General features: G+C 37.2%; 2 protein-coding genes across 10 annotated transcripts in view; one reads left to right on the top strand and one right to left on the bottom strand.

Annotated features, from left to right (window-relative positions):
* LOC134668892 (potassium voltage-gated channel protein Shab) overlaps positions 1-4,401 on the top strand; it is a 94,455-nt gene extending 90,054 nt beyond the window's left edge. For 7 of the 8 annotated variants that reach the window (XM_063526386.1, XM_063526388.1, XM_063526384.1 and 4 more), the window contains 4 exons: positions 539-951; positions 1,275-1,347; positions 1,765-1,901; positions 3,967-4,401. In XM_063526386.1, the coding sequence (XP_063382456.1) occupies positions 539-951; positions 1,275-1,347; positions 1,765-1,901; positions 3,967-4,065 (722 nt within the window). In that variant the 3' untranslated portion in view covers positions 4,066-4,401. The remainder of the gene's footprint in view (positions 1-538; positions 952-1,274; positions 1,348-1,764; positions 1,902-3,966) is intronic. The other variant, XM_063526385.1, reaches the window with a different exon arrangement.
* Positions 4,402-5,459: 1,058 nt separating this feature from the next.
* On the bottom strand, positions 5,460-13,934 carry LOC134668893 (N-alpha-acetyltransferase 60). Of its 2 annotated transcripts, none has more exons than XM_063526389.1 (6): positions 13,771-13,934; positions 13,240-13,345; positions 12,848-13,079; positions 12,141-12,312; positions 9,932-10,144; positions 5,460-8,746 (listed from the first exon to the last, which is right to left on the bottom strand). In XM_063526389.1, exons 1-6 carry the CDS (start codon positions 13,785-13,787, stop codon positions 8,707-8,709), a joined length of 780 nt encoding a protein of 259 aa, XP_063382459.1. In that variant the 5' UTR covers positions 13,788-13,934; the 3' UTR covers positions 5,460-8,706. The 2 variants fall into 2 exon arrangements, with proteins under 2 accessions (XP_063382459.1, XP_063382460.1); XM_063526390.1 differs by having other exon boundaries at positions 5,460-7,244; positions 13,771-13,933.
* Between the last annotated feature and the right edge of the window lie 6,229 nt (positions 13,935-20,163).

Here is a 20,163-nt window from a genome sequence, read left to right as displayed (position 1 = left end):
TGTCAAGTTAAACCAGTTTGACAGCACTGGCTTCCCTCGAATGTGAAAGTGTTACGGTTAGTGGACCATTCGTTTTAGATGACTAGGTACCCTGAGTAGAACATCCTAGATATGTAGACGAAGTGAAATTGATAAATGCTTGTCATCACGCTAGACTGTAGAATAACATATAAAGACTATAAGTAAACATACCATGTAGATACATCATATAGTTCACCCCGAAAACTAGCAAGATACGTCAATTCACTTAAATACTTTATTAGATTATGTAATTACATTATAGTAGTGCAGGTACCTCATTAGGAATTCCAAATCATCTAGAAGTAGGTATTACGAATAGATATTACCCCGTAGACTTGTCAATTGTGGAAGTGTTCCAGTGATAAGTGTCCTCCTACGATTGTTTATGTGTACATACGTATCTATGTATAGCACGTTACATCACCTCATTGCATCATTTACGAGCAGCACACACCCTATGACTTATGTCCGCGTGGTTGTGCCCGGCTCTATGTGCGTCTTATGTCTTACGTTGCAGATACATTTGCATCATGCCTTACGCACCCTTTTCCTTCAGAGGGCGACATCACGTGCGAGAACGACTCATCAAACTTGTATGTGAATCCTCTGGACGGTAGCAGTGGAGGCAGCGCGAGTGGGGGCGGAGCGACAGAGTTTAAGGGTGTTCGCAAGAGTGCGTCCGGGGACGGGAGCGTGTTGTGTGCGAAAAGTTCTCAGGGGGAAAGTCCGCGCGGCTCACGAGGGAGTCTGTCGCCGAGCGGAGTGAGCGCAAGCGCGAGCGCCGGCGCCGGCGCCGCGGCCGCCGCGGGGCCCGCGCGCCTCGACGCCTCGCGCACCAGCCTGCCGCAGCCCATCGACGAGCCGCTCGCCGCCCCTGGCCTCCCGTTTGACGACTCCAAGCCCAAACACAGAAAGGCACGTTTCCAACAGGTTAGTCTTCACGGCTTCCTGGGGCTTTCTTCTTATCTGAGACGACGGTATGACGCGAAGTCTCACCACTCTTCGACTTCCTAACATTTCCAAGTTCATAAGCTGATGCACGAAGTAGCTTTAATATGTGGGTATTACGTATTGTGTCACGTCAAATGTGCATGTGGATCCATGTTGTTTATATGTACCCTACCTTTTTACGCCCCCGATACTTCAAAGATAGAGTAAACTAAAATAGGATACTGCCAGCCACGTTTGTAAGTAGGCGTAACCTATATGTATTAGCGTTCTACAATCTGTTACATGTAGTGTTTGTGTTGCAGGAATGGGCGGAGGAGGAGAAGAGACCTCCGAGAGGGATAGCCACGAGGATAATCAACCACCACATCCTTTTTGGTAACAATAATATTTGGTTGGCAGTCTGGAATGACACATTAATTGACTAGTTCTCAGTATAATGTGTTTTTGAGTCTTGTTTTTCTTGGACTTAGAAAATGTTATCTGAGAAATTAATTCAGGTAGAATAAGGAATGGATCTCGGTGTCAAAATTTATAACAGGAGGCATTGATGTACCTACTCGTATGAAGGGGAAACACTAGCACCTACTCTTATGTTCTCTCGTTCAAATGGGACAAGCGAGTAACACATTGGGGCCAAGAACCCGAGAGTCGGGTACACTGTTCGTAGCGACTACGCGTTCCATACGGCAAAAACGTGGCTACGCGCTACGAGCGTAACCCGTAGCACGTAGTGGCAATGAATGTGGTAAGAGAGGGCGATATTGAAATTTTGACCTGTTGTTATGTATGCAGGTAAGAACGGCAAGGCGCGCGGCGGTGGCGGGTGGCCGCACGAGGGCGACTCGCGCGCGCGCTCCATCCTCAAGAACAAGGAGCGCGGCACCGACAGCGAGCTGCTGCTGCAGGACTCGGGCTCCCTAGGACCTAACGTACGGTTCCCACACCACAGAATTAGTACATTGTAGGAGAGGACGGAAAATCGCTAAAAGATGGACGAGTGAGTTCGAGGGCCGACACGTTAGTGGAGGCCCTCGAATAATACGAGTCCATCTTTAGCGTTTCCGGCCGAGGGATTACATAGTGCTTTTCACGACTACTGCGAGGAAATAAGAAAACATTTGCATAACTATAAGTACTAGCCCCCGATTTCTCTGGTAGCAAATTACTAGCCACTGCCTGTACTGTCTCTTGAATTTCGGTAGGCGTAAGAATATAATTTTCTTCACTAGAAGAACTCATTTTTATAGCGAGCGTAGATACGCGTTTCTTATATTTTTTAGTCAAACCTAATTTACACTATCCAATTCAGTAGGTATTTTCAGATCCCGCCTTTTTTTACTTTTTTTACCACTTTTAAGGGGCGTTTTTCTGTTATTTGCTTCAAACCGACTCTAAAATTAGAAGCGTTTTTGCTAATAAAACCACAAACAGCTACAAAAGTAAAAAACGCCTTAAGCGTGAACTGAATGGATAATTGTTAAAAAAAAATGAAGTGAATGGTTTTGATATTTCTTTTTCTTTTTAAACAAGAAATTGGTGCTATAAATAACCTAATTTTATTTTTGAAGGAAAAAGTTGCGCAAAAAAAACCTTTTATTGATTTTTATGTTTTAAATGATACTCATTGCTGTAGCGAACTGTCACCAATGACAGATGATGACAACAATGAAACATTGTAGTAGTGGTGCTTCAGGTGCTACAGCTATTGCCTACTTTCCAGCTTGGTTTTAGACCATCTATTGCCACATTTCCGAACAGTGGCGTGAAAAAATAATAGTACTACCGTACAGAAAGGAAACTTCCCTCAAAACCGAAGTTTGACAGCGGTTCAGGGTCGAATCACGCTGTTCCTTTCTAATATATGGCACTATCCGTTTCGGCTATTTAGGGTTGTCAAAATTCAAGCCATTATCTTAGGGACGTCAAGTTTTGTCAACCCTAATAATTGCTCGGAGCATTGCTAAGCCGAGCGAGGCTAAGTTTCGCCGAAGTCAGGAGTTTCGCACCCCTGCTTACACTGACAATTTACGGAAAAAAAATGTAGAGTTCTACGAAAGTTCCGGACCTCTTTGCGAAAAATAGCCCAATACCTATGATTACTTATGTTTGGACCAGGGACCGGAAAGCCCCGTCATTTGATTAATCTTTTCGATAGGATAATCCAGTTGAATGGTTACCCATATGATATGTACCCTACAATATACCCTAATAACTTCATCGCTCTAATCTCTTGGGGTTCAATGGCCCTAGTACAAATTAACACAGTTGCTTCTGCTTCGCTTCGTTTGATTTTAAAACAAAGCAAAATCAACTCTATTATCTAATACCCTTAATTCAAATTTGCCTGTCAATTTTTCTTGTACGTTTGGCCGCTAGATGCTAAAACACTTGGCAGGGAATGGGTTTTATTTTTGTAAGCTCTTACCCAACGGTACCTAACTCCATTGATTTATATGATTACCTAACTCCAGTGATTTTTGTTCGGGTAAGTAAAAGATAGGGTTTGTAAAAACAATTCTATCAAATACCCGATCTTCTTCTTCTTATGGTGCCGTCTCCTGCCGGAGGTTGGCTATCATTGGGGCTATTTTCACTTTTGACGCTGCAGCTCGAAACAGCGATCTGGTGCTCATCTTGAACCAGCACCTGAGGTTTACCCGAATACCCACGAACGAGTACGAGTGAGGAATACCCGATACTACCCATTATTGGTAACCCGTTTCGGTCCCTGGTTTGGTCACAAAACTCCACATTAAACTTTTTGAACGCCAAACGGCTCATCAATTTACCGTACCACTGACGCCACGGGGGTAAAATTTAGTTTTGTGAATAATTAATGCCAACCTAAAAGTGGGGTGTTTTTCAGTAGATTTTCATCAAAAAACGATTACGTCAAATGCCGTCTATGGCATCGTTGTCACGATTCTGCGTTGACGTCAATTGCCGTCTGTAGCGTTCATAAGGTAAATAGACGTACTTATTTGTTGTTTTCAGTGTGATTCGGGCAACGAGTCGTCGCCTATCCGGCTGAAAGACTTCAAGGGGCAGAACCATAAGGCGGGCGCCTTGGAGAGAGAGAATCTAGTCACATAGTCGGCGTACTCCCGCCCGCCATCCTAGTCACAACTATAACATAACTACTAGCGCAATAACAATATTGAAAATATTCAAATAATTTTAACATATCATTGGGCGATTGTGACTGCTTGTTGAATGTTATCATTTCGTAGGATTATATATAAATATTGTAAAAATATTACTTAATGTAATAGTCGTTCATTCCAATCGAAAAGTTGAAGGTACCTATTTGTTAAGTTTTTTTACGTGCAATTATTAATTGCTAATTCTAATTTAAGCGATATAGTTTGTACAGCATAGTTGATGAAAAAAGAAGCAATTATTAAAATTAAAGATTTTCTGAAATTGTTACGGTGGCTTTGTTTTATTGTCCTCCGGATTGAAAAACAGATTTGTAGTCAACAATGATATTTATTTGGAAGCTATGTTCTCCGTGGTAAGGGTACAAATAGTTTCAATCATAAAATTTATTAAGTAGGTATAACATTATGTGTGACTGTGAAGTAGTGTCAGGGTGAAAACAACAAATTACAAGCCTCGCTATTTTTTTGACTTTACATTATAATTTAACGATTATATAAAAATAACGCATTTAGTGCCTTGAACGCATATACAAATTCATAAATTTTAAGAACTTCGCCCAGTGCCTTTAACGTTAGTGTGGGTCTAGTTTAAATACCAACTTAATGTTTCTATGTAGGCTTATATGCGTTTAAGACACTGAGCAGAGTTCAGCACCTGGCAAAAGTGCGAAAAAAAAAATCGACAAAAATTGCGTTAATAATGTAACAGGAGATATGCTATGGAGAAAGCTGGCAGGAATGGAATGAAGGGAACGTTCAGACAGTCAGAGACACCATTTTATTGGTTAATGTGATACTGTGATACACATAGATATTTTTATTCACTCATTCATTCCATTCGTGCCAGCTTTTGTGAATCGACCTGGGGCCCGTTACTTAACTTGTAATACAAGCGGATATCACTTTTGTTAGAAAGGGACTTCCACTTGTATTACAAGTAACAAGCTTTTGAGAAACGGGCCCCTGTACTAGATTACCGCTCTCCGACGTTCGTGACAATTTTGATCGTCAAAACCACGTCGAACGTGATATCATAATGTACAAAAGCCAATGAGCCGAGTTGAAACTTGAAACAACAAATTACATGAGTATAACGAGGTTACCTAAGGTATTAGGTAATTATATCGAAATGTGTCAAGTAAACTATTCTAATCAGAGACTAGGAAATATTCAAAACGAACAACCTCCATACAACACCGCGTTACTCGCACGCGTGTCTATTTACATTTTTTTTTCATTTTAGCCTTATTCATATAAAATCTATCATCTACTGCTATTTATGAGTTCTAAACGTAAAAGCCAAGTTTCGTGACCGCTGTCATATGCACAAAAGTACAATTAAAGCTTAATAAAAGCATTCTAGGCATATTTTTATTTAACGGCGCTATCTAGTTTTCACATTTCAAAACCTTTTCTAAGGGCTTAAATGATTTATTTATGCTCTAAGTAAATCTAACTTAGTGACTATGACTACGATCAGACAAGTTCAACTTTACGTTTTGAAATTATCAAAAGCAGGAAGGTGGCAGCCCCATTTCATACGCAAATATGGTTAGACCAAGCTATGTTAGCAGCAATTTTGGTATACCAGACCGTCAAACTTCTATAAAAAACTATGACGTTTAAATAACACTTGCACTGTCTGTGCTATCAAAATCGCTGCCAACTTAGCTTGGTCTAACTCTAACTAAAATGTAAAAATAATATTTAATGTCACCTAGAACATTCGACGATTCTCGCGGCTCTGTATGGGAGATGAGTCTTCTTTATTTACTAACATGTATTTGTAATGCATGTAAAGGTTGCTACATATAAAAAATGGTTTAGTAATCGTTTTCAACTCTTCTCATTGGCCTAGTACTACATTATGTATGTAATGTAACATAATTTTATGAATACTTACAAAATCGTCCTAAATAATACAAACTAAATGAGTAGTGATCCAAATAATACTTGTTTGCATAATAAACACTTAACAATAATTTAATCAATAATAATTAGAAATAAAACATCGACAGCTAGTAACAAAATCATGTAAATTAAAATACTTTGGTTTACAATGAGTAACAATACAATCCTACCCTGGGAAAGTGCACAATAATTATTAGTGCATGATACGGTGCTTCCATAGAGTTCTACAGCACATAATTATACAACGAAACAGTCGTAATCGTAAATCATACTTTAAGTAGTTAAAAATTGTAATAAAAATTGTCCACATAATTTAGTAAAGTAGTTTAAATTAATTTTATGTATTTTTAATATGGATGCAAAGAATAAACTTAAAACTACTTATTTAATGTACCTAATTTGTTTCGTCACAAAGAAAGCATTGTATATGATTCGTAAGTTAAGGAGTTTGCCGCTGTATGGTGTGGCATTTTATTAATATTTAATACACAAGTTGGTCATCACAACATGAAGGGATGGATATTTTTTTTTAGTAAAAGTGCGGTTTCGGTACAATAATTAACTTTTACAAATTATTTATTACCTCAAGAGTTGGTGGTGTTCATTTTTAGTTGGAATCAAAGGTTAACAAAATATATTATTACCTATAGTTTCATACGCAAAATAAAATCATTAAAGTTATCTCATCATGCTAGATAAATAGTAAAAATGAGTATATATTATTGCTGAATACCCTTAGTAGACCGTACTAATGTAATTCTTGATTGTAATTGAATATATCTTAATGTTTATTCACAATTCCTACACTGAACACACAGGCACCTTACTTTAAATGTCTTGGCAGTTATCCATGGCACACATACAACTTTATATTTCATCAAAATTCCAATGCCTTCTTCGTCTTGTCTCTTACATTTCTCGGTCAATACGACTGTACGTAATCCCACAAACTCATGCCAAATATCTCAAAAATACAAGAAAATAATGATCACGTACCTCAGTGTAAAACTAAAATTTATCACATATATCTTTGTCGATTTCTATGCACACATGATGTAAATATGTATATGTCAAATTATATAAAATAATAATACATTCATAAATACTTTTAGATATTAAATATATGCCTTTTCGTCCTCAAACTAAAACTCGCACTGGATTGCGGGGTACGCGACGCGCCTCTAAAATCTGTAGGCATTCCTGAAAACGTAATAGATATTTGCAAGATATAAATTTATACTTAAACACACGTTAACAAAGAAATGTCTTGGTAGATATCAGCGGTTGTATATGTGAAATTCGTTGGTATGATATTTTTAAAACTCAAACAAAACGGTAAATGATCTTGCGAACACAACAAACACAATGTAGAAAATATGTATATTATATGCATACAATAAAAATAATTATTGAAAAACGAAAATATAGCCCCTACACACACTCTGGTTGCCTTGAAGTTATTACATTTAATGCATTTAATAACAAACACGAAGAAGGCATATAGGTATAATCTCGAAAATGGTCTGATTTAAAATCTTAGTAGAGTACACTGGTTTATTTACACACGAGTCTTATTGCACTATTAGAAGTCAAGAGGTATTAAAATATTTCGTCAATCATATTGAAATAAATGGTTTGCTTAGCTCAATTACGACATTCCTATACCTATTTACGATTTATTATGTGTCTGACCATGGGGCTTTAATTCCAGGGCTTGATTTTACTCGCTAAACTGAGCTACTTTTAATATAGGACCAACCCTAAAACCAGGAAAAAAATTTTGGCTTTTCCATAGATAACGTCGACATCTGATAAGCCAAAATGTATGAAAAAGTAAAATTTTTTTCGGGGTTTCGGGGTTGGTGCCATAATAAAAGTAGCTCAGTATAGCGAGTCGAATCAAGCCCTCGATTTAAAGCCCCATGGTCAGTAACACCCTGTAGACACCAGACATCGGTAAGCGTGCTAATGACTCAATAGGGAATTTAAAAACTAAACCTTGTAACATTTTCCTTGTTTGATGGCTAAACTTAGTATTGTGTATCATGAATTAAATGAGTTTCTTCTTAAATACCTATCTTTATACACACGATCAGCATCAAAGGTTGCCAAGTGGACAAATTAGTTGAAATTATCTACCCACGCTCTTTCTCTTCTACTCATAACAACAATTAGGTACATTCGGCCCGATTCGAGCTTTAAGATACGTCAATTAATTGATTTAGAAACGATATTGATTAGATATGTCAGTGTCAAATGTGAAGTTTCTTCAAACAAAAACGTTACTTTTGACACTGACCCATCTAATCCATATCCATCCATTAATTGACTTACCTTAAAGTTACCTTAAAATCGGGTAGATTGTATAATCATATTAATCATTTTGATCAAGTGATAAGTAACCTGCTTAGCTAGTTCTGCTGTCTATATCAATGTAGTGCATAGTAAAAGCGTATTGCAAGTCAAAACTATATCATTGAAACACACACATTTATTTTAAAAGTAAAGTTGCAGGTTAACAATAAGACATTAGAAGACTAACAGTTAATGTCGATATTATATGTACATATAATTAGAGAAAGTCGCAGAACGTTAGAAAATGATACAGCTCGTCGTCCGGTGTTAATATTATCTTAGGAGTTAGTAAACACGAAAGGCAACTCTATGGCGTTATCACTAAAGGCGTTTTTCTCGCGGCGGGTCTGTAAGGAAATAAGGCTGTTACAGTCGTTCAAAGATGTTAGGTTGTTGTCGATTCGCGAGTTCACTTGTGAAGGGGCGCCTAAGTTGTTGGATGAAACAAGAAAGTCCAGCAACGCTTTATCATATCCATTGTCTAGGAACATAACAATCCGATAAGAGTCCAAATGTGACGTTCCACGGAAAAAGGTACCTTATGGCGGCCGGCGCTTACGCCGCATAGTGCCGCAATAATATTGGAGCGGCGTTAATAATAGCGTAAGCTCCAACGGCCATAAGGTACCTTTACCCGTGGGACGTCACAAATGATGTAATCCAGTTAATGTCAGTTTGTTACTTTATTATTGAACATTTTTTAATAGTCAATGCCATATTTACATTTTTTCACTTCACATCAATGGAATATTGTGAAGAAATATCCTCCTCAGTCGTTCACTCTTGACAGAGTGGTCGTGGTTGTATGATGAGACGTATCTATTGTGGATAACGCAGCCCTCGCAATGTGCCTCCATTTGCCACGGTCTTATATATATAAATATATGTATATACATATGAAGACTTCGAATGTACACCCAAAAAGGTGTGTAATGTTTTCACGCACAGCCTAATCGCTTATAATATTATTTTTACGACATATGTATTTCTGTAACTGAATATCAACATTGGATATGGTTCAAAATAATTAAAACTTAATTTATTCATAACATGAAATCACGTTTAAGTTTGTCATGTACATGCACATGTACCGATCGGGTTATACACAGTACAACCCAATTAATGTTCTCTTAAGATCCTATGTATGTATATGTATACCTACATAAAGCAAACAGGACCAACGTCATCACAACTCTCCACAAAACACAATCCAGGCGGCCTTTTATAATCGCGTTTTTATCGTATGAATAAGATGTCACTCACTTTACATCAATGTCAGAACTCAGATCGTGAGGGATCCTACTGCCGAAGCCTCAGCAAGTATTACTTAGACATTTAAAAAATCGCCCGTAAAACGTTGTTTACGCGCGTAGAACGTTTCTATGGAACGTTAAGCCAATATTGCTGTTCTACCATGTGGCGGTCTACGCATACTGCGTCAACCGAAAATCAAGGCCTTACGGTTGTTGTTTGGTGTTGTTTTATCCACAGCGGTAAGTGATAAAAACACATCCAGACTATAGATTAACTACCTGTGCCACGCGATAGTGAGCGCGGCCTGCAGCTTGCCCCACAGCCAGGGGTAGAGCCCGCCGCCGCGCCACGCCGCGCGCGCCACGTACTTGACGTAGTCGTAGATGCCCCACGGCGCGTGACCGCCGTTTACATAGTACACGTACGTGAACCCGTCCTTGTTGCGGCCCTGGATCGAGTAGTAGTAGGGAAGGAAGGAGTGCAGACGGAATCTGAAACGTTAGACAGCGGTGTATAGGAAAATGGTATAACTGTGCAGATGCATATCAAACTGATTTCTCTATATTTTTTTATTTGCCAACACGTCAATAAATCCTTTTTATACTTTTTCCGCCGATTTAAAATTTTGCAAAAAAATATGAATAAATTTGATATGCATCGAAATTGACAGCAGTTTTCATCAATTTTATTATAAAAAAAATTACATCTGACACAAGATTGTTTAAATAGGTAAACCATACTACTCAATGTTTGTAGAAGGTAGTTCAAAGTGACTTACGGGATCAGCAGGTCTTCAATATCTTAAATTCCTTAGCTCTTTAGTAACATTAACTCATGTAGTATGTGCATAATAAGTTTGAAAAGGTGATGCAAATAAAAAAAAAGGTTTGATGAATTCCAAATTTATTGTCTCTGTCTATCTACCTTTTATCATGTTAATTTTGGTCTCGCTATGTTTATTTTGCATTGAAAAATCATACAAACATTTTAATGTTAAAAGTGTAAAAATACTAATATTTTGTGATAAGATCAAAGGGTGATAAAAAGAATACTCGCATATACGAGTGCATTAGTGCTTATGATATCAAAATAATCTACTTTTCTCATCTAGATTAGATGACATAGTAAACTGTTCTTAACTAAACCTGATAGCAATAAGATAACGTTTTGGTCATTTATACCTATTTTAATCAGAACAGACAAAATAATATTGTGGGTATTGAGTTTGCATAAAAAAAAATATAATATGTTGCCAAATTATGTAGGTTATAGGTATCATAGTAATTGTTAAATATGATTCGAGCATTTATTTGACCTTGGATAACCTCTTTAATTATCTACCTTCGTATGATTCATGTACGAGGCGCGGTTCTGTGGAAGCCACGAAAGTGTGACGCGTCATGAATTATAGGCAAAATGGAAAAAATGTATTTATAGTTGTACCTATGTTACTTCCAACGAGAAATCTAGTGACTATAATTTTAAGCACCACTTTGATTATTGGAAAACGCGACCTTATTTCAAGGAAATAAGTATAATAATGTAAAATCAGGATAACTTGTTTACGCTGGGAAATAATAATGATTTTTAATATTACATAAGGCTGGAAATAAGGAAAGACGAAGCCAGGCAAGTTGTGTCATAACAACCACATCAAATTTATCCAACTTACATTAAAACAAAAACCGGGCAAGTGCGAGTCGGACTCGCGCACGTAGGGTTCCGTACCATAATGCAAAAAAATTAAAAAAAAACCGGAAAAAAATGCAAAAAAACGGTCACCCATCCAAGTACTGACCACGCCCGACGTTGCTTAACTTTGGTCATAAATCACTTTTGTTGTATGGGAGCCCCACTTAAATCTTTATTTTATTCTGTTTTTAGTATTTGTTGTTATAGCGGCAACAGAAATACATCATCTGTGAAAATTTCAACAGTCTAGCTATCACGGTTCATGAGATACAGCCTGGTGACAGACAGACGAACGGACGGACGGACGGACGGACAGCGAAGTCTTAGTAATAGGGTCCCGTTTTACCCTTTGGGTACGGAACCCTAAAAATGACTTAAGTCTACAATAGCATTTATGCCATAGTAGGACTAATTATATCAGAAAAATTTATTACTTGTTTACACTTTGCCATTTTGCCCCAGGGGCAAGGCAGTGTATATGGCAGTGAGCAAAGATATGGTGTGTATGCGTCCTTAAGGCCTGTGCACACCGGCTGCGTGTGCGTGACGTGCACGTGCGCGTGCGGCGTTGTAGTATACAGATCCTTATGAGAGACGGCACACCGCTTGCGTGACGTGTGCGTGTGCGGCTCCAACATTTTAGCGCACGTCACGCACACACAAGCCGGTGTGGCTCGGCCTTTATTCATGCTGCTGTGCATAGTTGTCGCCCAAGGCACATTTCAGAGCAGCAAGCAGTGCTTATATTCAGCCTTTATCATGCAAAACAGTAGTTATAAATCTATCAGCACTAACCTTTTTTGTTCATAAAAGTGTATAGCCTCAGTGTTGGTGGTGAGCACGTGCAAGAAGATGGCCTTGACGCGGTGGTCGTGCGGCGGCTGTGGAGCAGCGCCCGCCAGGTGGCTCAGCAACACATCCAGCAGAAGTGTGGCCACTCCGGAGCGCCGGTACGACCGGACCACCCCTATGACACATAGAAAATAATAATTTAAAAAAATTGTTGATAACCACTTACATATTTGTTATAAAAGTAGATCTGTGTATACAAGTACATAAATGATCTTCATAACAAATTTCCGTTGCAGCCATCGGTCAGATTTGGAAGGACACATGTATTAAAGTTGAAGAACTTATTTTAGCCATACACCTTGACAGAGATGTGACTTATTTGAAATACTTGTATTTAAAATGCAAATACAAAATGCAAAATACCTATTTTGTATTTAAATACCTTTTGAAGAAAACTATTTTGTATTTTATTTGAAATAGTATTATCAAGGAAGTATTTGTATTGTGTATTTAAATACTTTTTATAAAGTATTTTTCACATCTCTGCACCTTGACTACTTTTCATGAACTACTGAAGTGCACTACAATATATAGTTTGAAATGATTACTTGACATGATTACATTGAATACAATAAATGATTAACTTAAACTTTCATATCAGAAAACTAACCGAAAATCCACTTCCTAAAATATAAATAAAAGAAACTCACCTAAAGATAATATATACGCAACAAGTGTGTCCTTAGAGGCAAACCATCTTGATAATATTCCTCTGTCTTCAGCGTTAAGCTTCAAATATGGCTTAATTTCTGCCACTATGAGACCAATAATCTGTGATTTGTATACTGCTGCGAGAGCAAAGAATCTCTCCGATGAAGTGATGTCTTCGTACCATGACTGAGGGTACTCTATGGGGAACCATTCTCTGCACAAACTCCTTACCTAAGAAAAAAATAACTTAAAACTATTACTTTAGTAATAGAAATTTTAAAGTTTTAGTTGTTTTGCTGGAACATTTTCTAAAATTCCATAAGTAATATAAATTTTGCTTAAGATTTAAAATATTGAATACATATTAGTAAAACAATGTAAAGATACTCACTTCCTCTAAATCGTCAGGGCACAAGAAACGCAACTGTACATCTTGTAAAGAGCATTTTGCTTCCTTTGACTTCTCGATTATAACTTGGAAGCCTTCAGAAAGGTACCTGAAACATCCAATGTACTGTGAGAGAAATAATTTATTGAATATTGTTCATATGGGATGCTTAATTTTGATTAATTTACTATAGTTTAGTATTTAGATATTCAGTAAAGAGAAATAATGAGTAAGCTTTATCCAGGTGTGTGTCACTGTTGACTGTATATAATGGCTCATAAACCCGGTGACCGAATTGAGTGTTCCCAACGTTAACATTTCGTAACGTTCTAAACATATACAACAAAAATGTAAAGTACCATCGTAACATGATCTAAGACGCGAGGCTACCGAGCTGTAGATATATGACCACAATGGGCAGTCAATTGATCAATTTCACCCAATTACTGCTGCCAGGGAAGACAATACACGCATATAAACAATTACTAACACAGTCAAAAAATATTTAATTCTTAACAATGCGCAATCACTCACCAGCTGAAACCAGCCATTCGGTAGTTTGGCCATTAATACTTTAGTGCAGAACTTATCTTTGGCGACTTGTTATCATCCCTGGATAATATTTACCCCATCAGCTTCAATGAAAAACAAATCATCACTAAGACTGGATCTTATTTCTTTTGACAATCAATTTGTCAGACAACGTCAGATCAGACAATTCACTTGACAGCAAGCTTGACAGCACCACGGATTTAGAATTAATAATCCGGATTGTGTACACTGGCCAAAAAGTGTGTCCACATGAGAGGTTAAACTTGAGCCCTGCATCTCTTTCTAATTAGGGTGACCATAAGTCACATGAATGTGGGATATTAGCATAAGATGGATTATATAGTTTGGCCAGGTTCTTTTCTCATTCGCACATAATCAGAGAGAATAATACTGTATTTTCCCTATGCTAGTATAATTGCCCCAGAAAAGAGATGGATAGTCATTTTCCCTTCTGTAAAACGCTTCACACAACCTTACTTAATTTAGTCTTTATAAAAGCTTTTAGTCGTTATAAAATCTATTACGGATGGGATGAGCGTATTGGATCGCTATCAATGCGATCATGGTCGATTGTGAGGAAGGTGGTCCGCCGTACGTCCATCAAAGACACAGCTATAAGAGAGAGCGAGACAGATATCCAGGGTCGGGTAAAACGTTGTAGTTGCACTAGGTAACTAGGTAATTCGCAAATCGTATCGATCAAAAACACTGCCATCGGTCGTGTTTTAATTAATCACCACTCATTGCGAATTTAATTCCTACTTTTAACACTTGTTTCGCAAATAACTTTGTAGTTATTATTACTATGCCGACTGGTTATCGATACTAGTCATTTTGTCAAGCCCTAGCGTTGCGTAACAATTTATGTTTTTACACGAAATTATCTTGATTATTGACTAAAATGATAAAATATTAGCACACAACGAAATAAAAACTTACATTTAACCGTGTAAACCGGTATCTTACACTATTTATGCTCTTCATAATTTAACAAAATACCTATCACTATCAATATCATACTCATGGTGTGTTAATATACGTGATGACTTCCCTTTTGCATACTTTAGCTATTCTTTAAGCGTAAGCGTCATCGTAGATCTGTAATTGCAACAAAATTTTCAAATTTGCCGCCGTTGTATACGGACGGAAATATGTGTTCAACCTATATAGAATCGATTACATATATATAAATAGATAGAATTAACGTTTCAGTAATTAAATATTATGTATAAATATGAGTCTGTAATGTCTAAGGACTTTGGATTTAATTTTTGGCAATTATTAGCTCTCATTACGTGAACCAAATAATTAAACATGCCGAAATAAGTATAGTTATCTTTATTTATTTATTAGTATACTATTTAGGCACCTAAACTTATTTTTACATTAAGTACGTAATAATAATTCTGTAAGACCGACCTAAATCGTACCGACATCATGGTCACCCTAATGAGTTTGACAATGTATTCTTGTATTTTTATCGTAAAATTGAATAATTGTGACCAACCCTTAAAAGATATTCCACAATCAGCGTAGCTTTCACTTCTAGAATCCCACACACAACATGTTTTAACCATTTTTTAAAATATTTTATGAATAAATGCTAAGCGGCGCCATTTACGTATTTTGTAAATACACGAAAAATACGTCATCAAGTTGGGGATACCAATTAATATTCAAGTTACTACAATTTCTACCATATTCAATTTACTGTTTTTTTTTCTTGTACACATGCTTGGCTTAATCAGTTAATAATATTAACATCATAATAATTAACAAATTACTTAAAATATATCAGAACTGTAATCGGAATATAGCACTAAAATATTATAAGAAGATAATGAATTTCAGTAGTATATTGATATAATTTCTACCACAATGGTATCTTTTTAACATTGGCAACATGTGCGAGTGAGACACAGGGCTCGGGTTTTCTATCTCATGTGGACCGTTTTCTCTAGTCTGGTACGAACAACTTTCTGTCTCGGTGATAAAGTTCAAATTAGTGTGGCAAAAAAAGTGACAAATCGCTCCAGTTTAAACAATATAACTTCATGGACAGCACTTCAACCATAGACTTATAATATATAGAGACGGTGTCTCAGCGAGCTGTCACTGTTGCCACTTTTGTTTAGTGTACGATTAACAATGAGGCCCACCTTGCTGTAGCCATGTCGATAAAGTCATATCGATAAACTATCGACATTTCTTGCAATTTTAATTTTACTTCAAAGGCTTAACGATACCTAAAATGACCAAAAACGCTTTTATTCTTTATTGTGGTTATCAGATCACAATTTTATAGTCACGCCCCAGCAGGGAACCAAGGGAAAGTTCAGATATTTAATTAAAATACATAAATACCTCCTAAAATAGGTGTCCCGCAATAATTGAATTATATTATTATATTATAATATATTCATTATCCATTACCATTTCAATTATGTTTATGTTTAACGAAAATATTGAAGCTTCAATTAATCGCTATTTCGTTCCGCTGTGTAGCGTTTATCGATATATAACATGATTAAAATCGACTTTTCACATCCCTATAAGAGTACACATATACGCTTTTACGCACACATACACAGCCTGGGCGCATCAAGAAAGGCAACACTTGATTTGAAGTCCACCTTGTCAACAGTAAGGTTGTCCTTTTTTTACAAACGGCATTTTTAAAAGAGCGAGGAGAGAGAAATGATACTAGTTGCTGCGCCGTGAAAGAGAAGAGAAAACGTTGGGCCCTTGACTTCAACGATGGCGATGTTACAAAAAAATATTTTACTTTTTTATTATGGCAATATATGAAAAAAGCACAGATAAGGCAACGCCCGCCATATCAAATTAATATTCTGGGTACCAACATGACGGCAAAATCATTTTGAAAATCACCCAACTATAGTTTGGCAAGCCATTTTCGTCAGTAGAAAAAGGCGGCAAATATAAAAATATAAACACGAAGGGTTGTTTTTCTACTGGCAAAGTGGGTTTGCCAGAGTACATTTTTTATTAAATTCTGCTTATGTATTCTTTGCTTATGTTTGTACCAATATGTTATTGGTTCAGTATTTTTATGATAAATATTTTTGTATGGACGGTACTCCAGCTTCCTTATGCCGGCTACATACGTAACGATAAATCGTTGCGATAAAACTGTGCAGTCCGACTGTGCAGATAAATCGAACTGTGTGTATGACAAATCGTAACGATGTCTATGTAGCCGGCATTATAATGTTTGGATAGTCTTTCTGTCATATAGTCACATGGTAATTTTTATTTTTTTGTGAACTTTGGTTGTGAACATTGTGATCATTTTATTATTATCATAGTAAGCTTGGTCGTCCAAGTTTTAAGATCCAGAGTAGTACTAAAAGCACAGAGGGCTAAGATAAGTATTTATATTTGATAGGTACTTTGAACTCGATCTCAGAGCATTACACTCATCATTGTACACTTCATTGTTATAGGTTTCCTTAAATAAGTTACAAAGGGACCATAAAATATTATAATTGGTCAAGCAAATCCGGTCAGTAGAAAAAGGCGTGAAATTCAAATTTTCTATGGCACGATAACACTTTGCGCCTACATTTATAAATTTGCCGCCTTTTTCTACTGACAAGATTTGCTTGATCATGATCAACTATAGCATACCTGCCTCCCGCAACCTCCAAGTATTAGATTCTCCTTTATGTAATAGATTCTCGTTCATAATTTCATTGCTAGAAAGCACTACTTTCTATTAATAAGAATATTAAGCAGTAGAAAAATACCAGAATAATAATAGTCGCGGCCAGACCCTTTCGAATACAGAAACAGAAAAAAGATCGGCAATGCACATGTGACACCTCTCGAGTATTCAATATGGACAAAAACGTAAGCAGCGTAATACGTAAGCGTGCCATAGACTTGTAAGTACAGTCGCTATCAGAAACAATATCAGTGCTATAACCGCGAAAATCGAAGTTCGCAAATTGCGGGCATTTTTCTCTGTCACTCTAATTACGCCTTCATTGGAGTAAAAGAGAAAGATCCCCGCAATTTGCGAATTTCGGTTTTCGCGGTAGCCCCTCAGAGCAGCCAAGGTGGTTATACCTTCACATACTCGTACCTATACTTTAACATCTTCATAATAGAAGTTTTCTGAATATGTATATTTTGTGAGCACCTTGGCTCCTCTGATATTTCTGACCATCAGAGTGAGAGTACCTATGAAAATTCAGTATTATTTGCATTTACACGAGAACAAATCAAAACCGCGCGAACGTGATGTAACGCAGCTAGGGTTCCGGCCGGGTTGCTCCACACATGTTCGATCGTACGTTTTGATTCGCCGATGCGTACCAGACGCGGCGGTGTCAGCTTACCACTATCTGCTGAGTGTTGGTAGGAAGCTAATTCACAAACCATTCCATCGTGAGCTCACATGCGTTGCGACTATAATAACTTGACTTAAAGACTCATGCTTCTAACGGGCGATTGGTGGTCTCAGTTGAACTGGTTGTTCTCAAGAGATAGACAGCCTGATGAGTCATGGGAATAAGATCTCTGAGGTTTCACACAAACTGTCGCTAGTGTTGAAGCCACTTGAGCTTGAGCTTCTTGGGCCTGGAATCCTTTGATCCTTGCTTATCCGGAGCAGGAATCGTACTTAATGTGTCATTGGTAACTAGGTATTTCAGCCTTAGATTTTAACCTCCTAACGGCCAAAGTTTTTGACAGGCCTATGGAACTTTCCGCGCGAGCTCGGATCAATACCTACGAATCTGCTCCCGTTCACGGTAGAAAAGCAAGCCAGTTGGTTGCCACTTGCCACACGCGCTCACGTACGCACGTCTCCGCGCGCCGCACTGTCAGTTTTTACGATAGTTACAAGCTACGTAGTAGGTACCTACCTACTATTGAATTTCTTTAATTAAACATGTAATGTTTATTATGTATGACAAATGTATAGTTTTAGATATCTATCTATTTGAAATAGGTAGCAAATTTTTAATTTATTTTGGTAAATGTTTATTTAAGCGACAGTAAGTTAACTTTACACCGGAAAGTGCCTACTCATTTTTGCTCTGGTTAACTTATAATTAATTACCTGTATTCATGGGGTTTCTATTATTTTTCTTTATTGTGTAACATTAATCTCTATCTGGTTTTAAATTACACGAAGTTTTAAAACTAATTCTTGCTGGGATTATTGCGCGGTTTATAAAACGGCGTAAACACTGCGGTTACTGCAGGGACATATGACCTTTTAAAATGATTATTTCGCAAACACTAAAGCATAATCGGAATATTAGGTATAATTTAAGATTTAGCTTTCCTTTTATTTTCTCCGCTGTTTAAGTAGGTATTTATTTATCATTTCTAAGCGTCAGCAACCCTAGCGTTGTGCCGGTGCGCGCGGAGCGGGGAGCGGCGCGTTGAAGGTCACTCCATTGTATTATTGTATAGGTATCAAAACGGTAGGTATTTGCGTTTTGTTTGAGAGATAAGTATCTGTTCGTAAGAACTATTATATAATCTGTGCCAAAGATGACATGATCTTGGACATCTCGGAGGCGTCCAAAATAATTTAAATAGGTTTACATACCTACATAATACCGGCGTAATAAATATCAATATGTAGTTAGTATGAACTTTGGGATTTTCGTACGATATAGGTACCTATTACAAGCAGAAGGACTTGTATTTACCTACGACTGAATTTTTTTTAATGCAATTGCGTCGCGCCGTAATTTATCCTGCCCTAAAATATATACCTATATGCTTTCAGAAATTAACGGAAACGTAAATATTGATTAGAATCAGAATATTTATTCGTTATAACATAAGTCTTATAGTTAAAGTATATGCAGACCATAATATATTACAAAAAAAATCCTTGTCTTATAAGTGCGTAGCTAGGGAGGTAAAGTAGGTAGGTACATGGAAAACTTAGCTTTGATGACAGCCACAACACCATTGGATAGGATTACACAAACACAAAAAACTGGGACAAATTAAAGCGTAAAATTGGGCATGCAGCCGCCCGCCTAAGTAATTAATACGTACCTTATGACTGTCAGCCCACAAAAACCCGACAGAACTGGGGCCCGATTTTTAATTTCGAGCGCTCGATTTCGTGTACCCTTTAATATTACGTTGTCCACTACTAGGCATTTAAATTCTACTAATACCTACTTAGAATTGAAAACGACTGGTTAATACCACTAGATTCCCAGTGTGTATTGATCGTATTTCAAAAATAGCTTTTCACCGTTTTCCACTTTTCGAGTGACGAAATCGAGCGCTCGAAATTTAATAATCGGCTTCTGACCTATTCCCTCCGCTTACCGATCAACCGTCTCAAGCTTACCGATGTAAATATGACTGAAATCC

This window comes from Cydia fagiglandana, chromosome 11 (genome assembly GCF_963556715.1).
Source record: "Cydia fagiglandana chromosome 11, ilCydFagi1.1, whole genome shotgun sequence".
NCBI classification, from domain to species: domain Eukaryota; kingdom Metazoa; phylum Arthropoda; class Insecta; order Lepidoptera; family Tortricidae; genus Cydia; species Cydia fagiglandana.
The sequence above is the reverse complement of the archived record's forward strand: the minus strand, read 5'-3'. Positions and strand labels throughout refer to the sequence as shown.